This window comes from Chroicocephalus ridibundus, chromosome 1 (genome assembly GCF_963924245.1).
Source record: "Chroicocephalus ridibundus chromosome 1, bChrRid1.1, whole genome shotgun sequence".
In the NCBI taxonomy this organism is placed as follows: Eukaryota; Metazoa; Chordata; class Aves; order Charadriiformes; family Laridae; genus Chroicocephalus; species Chroicocephalus ridibundus.
The window spans coordinates 22,764,092-22,773,501 of record NC_086284.1 but is presented as its reverse complement, the minus strand read 5'-3'; the positions used below and the strand labels follow the sequence as shown (position 1 = coordinate 22,773,501).

The 9,410-nt window shown below is 45.3% G+C and overlaps 1 protein-coding gene across 5 annotated transcripts in view; it reads left to right on the top strand.

Moving 5' to 3' along the window:
- The first annotated feature begins 1,409 nt into the window (after positions 1-1,409).
- Positions 1,410-9,410, top strand: part of ZDHHC20 (zinc finger DHHC-type palmitoyltransferase 20) — a 50,875-nt gene continuing 42,874 nt past the window's right edge. For 3 of the 5 annotated variants that reach the window (XM_063331121.1, XM_063331125.1, XM_063331118.1), the window contains exon 1: positions 1,410-1,620. In XM_063331121.1, the coding sequence (XP_063187191.1) occupies positions 1,503-1,620 (118 nt within the window). In that variant the 5' untranslated portion in view covers positions 1,410-1,502. The remainder of the gene's footprint in view (positions 1,621-9,410) is intronic. The other 2 variants (XM_063331133.1, XM_063331138.1) reach the window with 2 other exon arrangements.

The following is a 9,410-nucleotide window of genomic DNA, read 5'->3' as shown; positions in this document are numbered from 1 at the left end:
ACATCTGAATTTGTGAAAATATTTACTTTATAGCCAGCTATGGTATGCACGTTTCAAAGTCTCAGTGTTTTGAGCTAGCCAGGTGTGGGGATGAGGAGGAGCGAGACTTGGGCACTTGAACCAAACTGGCCGGCAGGATTATTTCATACTACGAATGTCACATTCAATATAAATTAGAAAGTTTGCTGAGGAGTTTTCTCTCTTCCTTGATGGCTGCGATCCTGAGAACTTCTTGCCCTGGTGCCGGAGCCCTGAGCCCTTCCCTTCCTCCCGGAGCCGCAGCGCTCAGTGTCTGATGTTTGCTGTCCCCTGCTGGGAGTGCACAGCTTCCTGCTCATACAACGGGCTGAGCATAATCCTCGTGTATTTTATATTGGTATTGGGATCAATATTGGTTCTTTAGTGTTACTAATGTTAAGCATTTAGTATTATTCCACTAAATCTGTTTACATTTCAGCCCTCAGGTTTCCTTGTTTTTTTCCCGGTTCACCTTCTCGGGTGGGGAAGGGTTATCGGCTGAGAGAATAATTGTCTAAACGTCAATAAACTGTTGTGGGTTCCTCGAACCACAACAGCTGTCCAAGCCTTACCCCTCGCCCTGTGGGGTTTACCTTCCAGCGCCCCCCGGCTCCGCCGCAGCCCGCGGCCCCGCCGCCGCCTCCCGCCGCCGCCAGGTGGCGCCGCAGCCCCGCGGGAGCCGCCACCGCCGCCCGAGGGGAGGGCGCACAGCGCCGGCGCCCTCCGATTTGGGAAAGAAATAGGGATTTGGGTCGTGCCACGGGGCCGGTCCAACCCCGGGCGACAGCAACGTTACAGCGAGGACAGAAACGTCCCGCGTTCACAACCTCCGTGTGAAAGGGGACCAGCCCCGCAGAGCACCGCCCGTGGCGACGCCTTTGCGGAGGGTCGCGGTGCCGCCCGCTGTTGTCAGGCATTAACTGAAGTTCAGAAAGCAGTACAGCAAGTTATTTCTAAATAAACATTGCTGCATCCAACAAGCTATTTGAGCCCTGTAAGTGCACGGACGTGGCGAGCAGGAGGAGGTAAACAGCCCGGCAAGGCCCCGGGTATGGCTGCCCGCACCCGTCCCGGCGCCTCTGTGCCCAGGATAGCCGGCACCGACCGACCGCAAAAGAGCAACGCTGAGCTTTAAGACAATTTTTTATGGCTGGGGGAGGATCCCGCCCAGAAACGGCCCCGCCGGTGCCGGGTGAAACCCCCATGACCGACCCCTCCTGCGAGAGCGGGACTCGCTCGCCTCCCTCCCGGCGAAGGGAGTCGATAGAGGGCGGCGGGTCGCTGAGGCGTTTCGGCGCCCGCGGGAAGGAGGCGGTGGCGGACGCCGGGGCCGCCCCTCTCCCGCCCACTGCGGCCCGCCCAGGGCCTGCCCGCCCGCCCGCCCGCCCGGGACCGGCTCCGCAGCGGCGGCCGTAGCTGCAGCCGCCGCCGCCGCCCGTTGTAGCGCCGGCGCCGATGCCTCCTGCGGCGGCCCGGCAGGGAAGATGGCGCCGTCCCACGTCCTCAAGTGTTGCCAGAAGGCGTTGGCCTGGGTGCCCGTGGCCTTCATCGCCCTGGTTGTGGCCTGGTCCTACTACGCCTATGTGGTGGAGCTCTGTGTGTGTGAGTGGACCGGGAGGGTCGCGGGCGCCGGGAGCTGCCGGCCGGGCGGGGGGGGGACCCCTCACCACCCTTTTCCCCTGCGCTCCGGCGGGGTTTCCTTTCCCTCCGCCCGCCTCAGGCTTTCCTTCTGTGAGGAGAACAGGGAGAGGGAGAGAGGAGACACCCCCCCGCTTCCCCTCAGGCTCTCCCTCCGGGGACGGGTTTACCTGTTGTCCCCCCACCTCAGGTACCTTCCCGGGGCCGCCGGGCGAGGACGGCGGGAGCCCGCCCTCAGGCGCCTCATGGCGGCGGGGTCCCGGCCCGGGGTCGCCTGCGGAGAAGCGAGGGACGGGGACGGAGGAGAGGAGGCCCAGACGGGGGATCCGGGGCGCTTTGTCTGGGGTCAGGCCCCTCAGGGAGGCGGTAAGGGGCAGGGACCCCGTCGGGGAGCCATGAGGGGCAGGGACGCCCCGAGAGGGGGAGTCTCTCGGGGGGTCCCTGCCCCTCATGGCTCCGCGTAAGAAGTTTCCTCTTTCTGTTCTTATGTTGTTAATCTGTGTTCCTGATGTATCAAATAACTCCTTGACCACCTTGTGAGTGTGTTTATCCTTCCCGCCCCCCCCTTCTAATTAAGAAGCCCAGTGTCATTGAAGCATAATGAGACTGAAAACATCCCGCTTAAGCGGGCAGGGGAAAGGATTTAGGGCTTATGGGGTTCTCTCAGGCCACATCAAGGCTTTCTGGATGCAAGGGCTCAGCGTTATGTAAATCTGACTTTGCAGAGGGTGCCGATCAGGATGATATTTACCCTTTTCTGTCTTCAGGAGTTAACTTCAGATCAGGAGGATGTTGGCTGTCTCCGGGCAGGGTGCATGGAGCGGCACGGTGATGCACAGTGTTTGTCAGACTTGGTAAAACTTGGAAGCAGCGTAGGAAAACTTAGGAACCACGTTACTGAGCGTTTGGCATGTTTAAGTAAGGGAACTGAAGTGAAAAGGGAAAAAAAGGCAAAACAGAAGTATGAAGAACTATTTTAAGCTACGTATAGGTCTATCTAGTGTTTGTAGGTCCTCGTTATTTCTTCATATTTGTGTAAAATACGTACTCTGATATCTCTAGCTAGAAATAAAAGGCTTGCATATGCTTTCTGTCTGGGCAAAATTGTAAATACATCCTTCTATTAGAAATAATCAAGTTACTTTTTATCTGCAGGACTTATGTTTTTGGATAACTTTTCTGAATGCCAGTGGTATTTCATAGCCTTTTGTGTTAGCTCTATGTACATGGACTGGAACATAAATCACAGGCAAAAAGTTATTTGGACTTAAAATAGTAGAAATATAGTTGTAAAAGAATGCTTGTTGAAATATTACATGAAACATAGGCATGAGAGAGTTGCAGATATGTCAGTGTATCCAAACTTGCCATGCTATGGTTTAGTGGTCTGTGTCAGTAAATAGTACTGGCTTTCTGGGACAATCATGCTTAAAACTATAAACACCTGGAATGAAATTTTAGGCAATCTCTAATACTGGAGGTCTGGGGCATGGGTAGTTTTTGCAGTAGTCTGAGAGGGTCTGTGTGAGGTTATAGACTCGGATGTGACCTGAAGGTTTTCGGTAGCCATTACAGTCTGACCAGGAGGACAATAAGCAAAGAACAAAAACTCAAGAGATTAAGAGACTTGCCCAGGGTCGCACAGGTGGTCTCTGGCTGAACTGAGAACAGAACCCCAACTTTCCAAGCCCCAGCTCTCTGTCTTGATCATAGAGTCGGTCAGGGCTGGGTGCTGGCGGATAATTTCTCCTTCTCAGGCACAGAGAAGCTGCCTTCTGAGTTCATTAGAGTTTCATTTGTATGAAAATTATTGAAAGGGTTGTCTCCTGTTTATGCAAGAACTTTCACATCTATAAATCTTGTTTCTAGACATCTGGCACTTTTTGCTCACAAATCAGCTTTATTCTTAATGTCTGCACATACAGACTATTAGGAAAAAGTGGTCATTTAATAAGAAAATTACTTACTGTTTTTTATTGCTGTCGCTGAATTTTACAGTTGTTACCTGTCTAAATCGTACTTGGTGACCAAGGATTTTATTTTTCTGTGAGTTTTGTCTGTTTTAAGTTTGGGGTTTTGAGGGTTTCATTTGTTTGTTTTTAACCCGTTGGAATTTTGTTTACACTCTTGGTAAAAGGCCACCTCATCAAGGCAGAGGAAAGGGGATTTGTGTTTGGGTGGTTTGGGTTTTGTTTTGTTTTGTTTTTTTCCTTTGTGTTCTTTTCTTATACACTGCAGTTGAATTCAAACCAGCATAGAGAGTCTTTATAGAAAAACACAGGATTTTCTGTTTCTCTTGGCAGGTAGGTTTACTTTCTCCCAGTGTTCCCTATGTTTTATTTTGGTCTGAGAAATACTGCACTATGTACTATGAAGAAGAGCAAGGATGTGCCGTTAGCACACTGCCAGTGAATGAGGTGTTGCTGGTCCCTGCAGACGTTCACATAACAGTGGGTGTAGAAGCAGGGTATATTGCTTGTTGTGTTTCTGTGGCTTTGGCAAAGGGCGTGATGTGCAGCTGATGTGTGCATGGGAAAAGGAAAGACAGCTGGAGGAAGGGAAGCTTTAGAAAAGAGGAGACACAATAGAAATTTTTGAGTAAATACTGAGAGTAAAAGAGAAATTGAACAACACCCCCCCCCAGTGTTTTTCAAAGGTTATTCTTAAAGATTTGATAACTGTTAAGATGTGAGCTAACAAGGAAGCAGGAAGAGATAAAGCCTTCATTCCCCCAACTATTTCTTCCTGTTTGTGTTTTTTCTCCTTTTAGTCTCTCCTCGTGTATTAAAGGTTAAACACATGTATTCAGTTAGTAGATCAAGTAGGAAGCCATGCTTAATGTAGTATCATAAAAGATTCCTAATAATCAAGTAGAAGATGGTACAGCAAAGTTGGGGTTGCTGCTTTCATCTCATCACCCTTTTCCTTTCAGTTTTGCTTCCCTGTGCTGCTTGCCCCACCCCCCTCTGCTGGGCTGCTCACATATTGCTCAATGTCTTCCTTTTGGTGTCTGACAGACTCAGTTTTACTCTGTAATTCACCGCTAGTATGTATTTACTTGGTTATGACTCTTCTATAACCCTAAATTATATTAGTTATATACTGGTTGTGAACACTGAGGAGGACTGTTGTGGATAAGATGAAAGAAGATTCATGAGCTAGTCTATTGTTTTCCTCCCATGGAAACTGCCAGCATTGTTGTATCTCGCTGAAGCATTGATGTTGTATGCTGGTGAACGCTGGCTTATTTAGACCACTGTTGCTGTGTAGTTGTGATCCATCAGGTAAATTAGCTATTAAGCTAATTGGGAAGGTGAAAATAGCCCTTTCTCACCAAATGCATGGAAGTTGAGGGAATGTCAGCAGAGTGGAAGAGAATCTGTGAACACATGTAACTGAAGGAACTGCAGAAGACTCAAGGGAACATCTCATTCAGATGTTTTAAAAAAGTTTTAAGTAGAAAAATACGAATGAACACTTTCTTACTAGATTATTTCTTCTTTTCACACATAACTTGTCCAGAGCTCTGTTTGCAAGAAAGCACACCTAGAAATACATAAGGGATATTGTCAAATAGCTTTGCACTGGTTTAAAAACATTTCATGTGTTCTTCCTTGTTATCAAAACATGTTTTGCTTTTAACATTGCATTTGTAAACAATGGCTGTATTATGCTATTAGTGAATTGGACTGATTGTGTCTGCTTACCACATCCCTCAGAAGCTCAGAAATGAGTGGAGCTCTTTTCTTGTGGTTCGTTTTTACTTATGTCTGACTTGTATCTTATTACCTATCCCAAATGTTTTTGCAGGTGATGGGCTGGAATACAGACTGGCTAGAGGATGGTCAGAAGACACTGTTTTGACACATGTAGTAGGAGTTGGTGGGTGAAGCCAGCCTGTTTCCTACAGACAACCATTTTGATAAAACACTAGTAGAATTTGGTAGTGCAGTCTGCACTCAGAAAAAGAGAAATAAGTTAACTTTGGCTGAGTTGTCTGCAGATCGTAACTAAGGTCTACTGGCTAGTTTTCTTTAAAAAAAATAAAAATCTTGTTCAGGTTAGGGTTTTACTTCTATAGCAAGAACTGTATGTTCTGAAAAGCGCAATTCTGGCTCTTCTCTGGGCTGAGAGTTGTAAGGAGAATGGCTTGTTTTATGGATTTACTATTCTTGTAGGTGTATGACTGTTTTCATGCCTCAAACTCTGCAAAGTATGGAAAAATGTGATTTTGAAAGCTACGGGAGTAACTAGTTGTGTGTTCTTATCATAGCATCTACTTGCAGAAAGGTTTGCCTTTTTTAATACAGTGTAGTGTCTAATGCGTCTAAAATCCTGTCAAAAAAAAAAGCAGTTTGTAATTTAGAATACATAACTTCATGTTAATGGTACAAATTGACTCCTTACTGTTCCAGGAGACTGCAGTAGCTCGTCAGTAGGGAGACAGCTCTGATTTCCCCAAAGCACAGTCCACATGAGAAGCACATGGTTATCTGTTGTAATGCTCCCATTTGAAGTGTCTGTTGCATAAACAGAGAGAAGGTAATTCCATCTGCCTCCTCCAGGAGAAATCTCTTCTGAAAATGCTAATGCCGTAGCAATCAAGCAATGGCAAGGTGATATTATCAGCAGTATGTTGGTAACTTCTGATTTTAAACTACAGAAAAAGCTGAATTATCAGCACTGAAGTACATTTGCATGTTAAGCATGCAAGAAGCATTCCTGTAGGAAAAGAGGGTTACTGTTTCAAGAGAAGAAACAGCAAATTAAAACAGCTTAGAGCATTAGTAACAGTTAACTATGCTTATGTGCCTCTCATGAATTTCAAAATAAAGAAAATTGAACTGCTTTTGATGCACTTGGTTGTCTGGTAGTGTCTCAGCTCAAGCATGCATATTATGATCTTTAATGAGAACCTTTTCTGTTATTATAAATAAGTAGAATTCCTGTTGAAGTGCTCAGACTGGATACAAATGTATTGGAAAACTAGATGCTCAGCTTGAGTAGAAAGCTTATCTATCTTCTTATATGGTGCTTTGCACTGTATTGGTCGTATTCGTTTATAAGGACGGGTGCCCTTTATATGGCATGAAATGTGCTCTCTTGGCAGTCCTCTAATGAAAAAATTGTTCCAAGAGGAACAGAACTAGTTAGCCTGGTTTCTTGGGGAGTTGTCTGGTTGTCTGCTTTTCCTACTCTTCTGCCAGCAGAAGGACTCTGTCCCTCTTCTCCCTCCCAGCCCTCTATCTGCAGTGCCCACCCCAGCCCTCCGTTGTCAGTTTTCCTCTGTCTCTGCTAAACCATTCCCGACAGCTCTGCAGTAGTTGGGATCTTTCCTTGATCCCTAGTTACCATTTGGTCAAAAAGAAGTGGGGTGCCGTGACCGGTTTGGTTTTACTTAGCTTGCCAAAGGGCAGGTGGTAAACAAGCACCTGAGCTCAGAGCAGCTGTTTCCCAACAGAAGCGTGGGCTTTGTCTCTTCTACCCATCGAACAGCTTTGGTGAGACTTACTGGCGTATACTTAGTGTGGGACCTCTACCGAGCTTTGAAACTTGACTGAAACTGTTCCATGGGCAGGATGGCTTTGGAGTAGGGGAGGGAATGGGCTTAGGGAAAGCAAGGAGCTGAGCACAAGTATCTGAGACTAAGCAGGAACTCTGCTTGTGGTGTTACTTGTTTGTTGTAGCTGTGATCGCTCATTGGTGCAGCGCTTCCTGATCGCCTTGTAGATGTGGACTATAAAGCTTTTGTTCTTCATTTGAATGGGTTTGGATAGTAGGAGTATTTAAGGTTATGAAAAATAACTTCTCTCAAATTTTTCTCTGATAACAACAGTAGGAGCTTGCTGTATGCCTTTAGAGTTAGAACAGTGAACTAAAACCTCGCTTTTATTTTTAATCAGGGGTTTTACGTTACTTCATCACTTACCAGTCTCCCAGTTTTCCTACAAGACACTATGGATAAAAGGACCAGAATTTCAAGTGTACGTTTTCAGTAGACATCAGTTTGAGGTTATTGACACTCTGCATACTGTGAACTTCAGGTTCTGCTGTCTATTGAAGTTTAAATAATTAAAACTTTGTTCTCTAAGAGCTCATATTTTTATGAGTTAGTGTGGATGTGCTTTCCGTAATCAAAGAATTTACAGTGTTACAAAGATGGGTGTCTGAGCTGTGGTGAAACACTTGGATGGCACTGTACCTGCTTTAACTTTTGGAACACGAGAGTGCCTATGATGGAAAATGGGAGTAGGAGAAATCCTAGTTGTCTGCCTAAAATTGTGCCTGTAAATGCTGAGGGTTCATGGGGTTCATTTTTCCCCTGTCATTCAATGTCAGTGTTTATCCAGCTCTTTTTGTTCAACAGTTTCCTACAACTGGTAAGAGTTTATGCTGGTTTAACATGTACTTTCCTTAGAAGTGTTATAAACCATAAGTTCCTGAGTTTCCTGAAGCAGCTTTTATGGAGTTTTCAACTCAGTCGTTCACTCCTCCCTACCCGGTGCATGTTTTTCCTGTAACAGGACAAGAGTGTCCGTTTTTCTCTCAGTAGTATGTATGAAATTTAATAGAAACATTTTCAAAGTAATCACAGGTGACTTTTCTGTGTGAGGTGAATCAGGTATAAAAGGGATAATGAGTCCACAACAAATACATTTGTTGTTTTAGCCACTTCTCCAATATTACCTCCTTCTGCTGTCACTAAATTGTTTTCTGTGGAATGTGCTTAACTCCTCCTGTCCTAGGTCAAGAAAGAACCCCAGACTTTTCCCCCTCGTCTGCTTCCCTCCCTTCCCGCCCCCGCTTCGCCCAAATCCTCAGTGGAGTGCCTCCTACGTAACCTTTGACTGTCTTCTCTTATCGGTGCTAAATCAAGTTCCTCCTCTGCAGCATTTCAAGCCCCTGCTTTTCGTTTTTTTTGGAAAGGCCAAGTGGCTCATCTGTTCCTTATTCGTGTTCCCTTTTGGCTATTAAAATTGTCTTACGAGATAGTCAGAGAACTGGATCACAAGAACAGCATGCTTTGCCTTTGCAGTTTCTGCAGCGCTTTCTCTGATTCTAAATATGGTGCAGCATTGTCTTAAATGTGAAGCACGGAACCATTTTAATCCTATGATTTACAGAGAGACTGAGTGAGGTTTTTATGCAGGGTTTTTTTGTTTGTAGTATTTCAGTCCTGATGTTTGTTTGTCTCCAGAGCAGGGAATTCTTATGCATCTCTTGTGAAGCAGTAAACTGGGAAATAGCTCTTTTTTCTTTTTCTTTTCTTTTTTTTTTAGCCTATTTGGAACAAAAAATTTTAGAGATGGAAGCAATAATTCATCTGGAATTAGGCAAGCTGCCACTGCAGAGAGAATGAAGCAAAATGTAGATTAAATGTAAATAACCTTGAGAGGAACAGATGTGATTTGTTTGAAGCGACCTAAACAAACAGTTAATTTATAAGCTGGTTTGCAGTTGTCTGTGGTAGACTTAAAACTTACATTGAGTGCCTCAGCAACTGCCTTATCATAGTGTGAATGCAGAGAACTTGTTATTGGACCATTCTTCTTGATAAGTAGTGATGGCTTTTAAGTTTGTCAAGTTTGGATTAAAAAAACAGAGAAGCGAAATGTATTTCCACAGTGCGGGTATTGATGGTACCTGAAGGCTTTTATGTCTATGGGATTGTGACATGCAGATTTACCCAAACATTGCAAAGGAGCCCAAAACAGAGCAAAACTTGATTTCTGTTCTGTTTTGAAAAAAATATG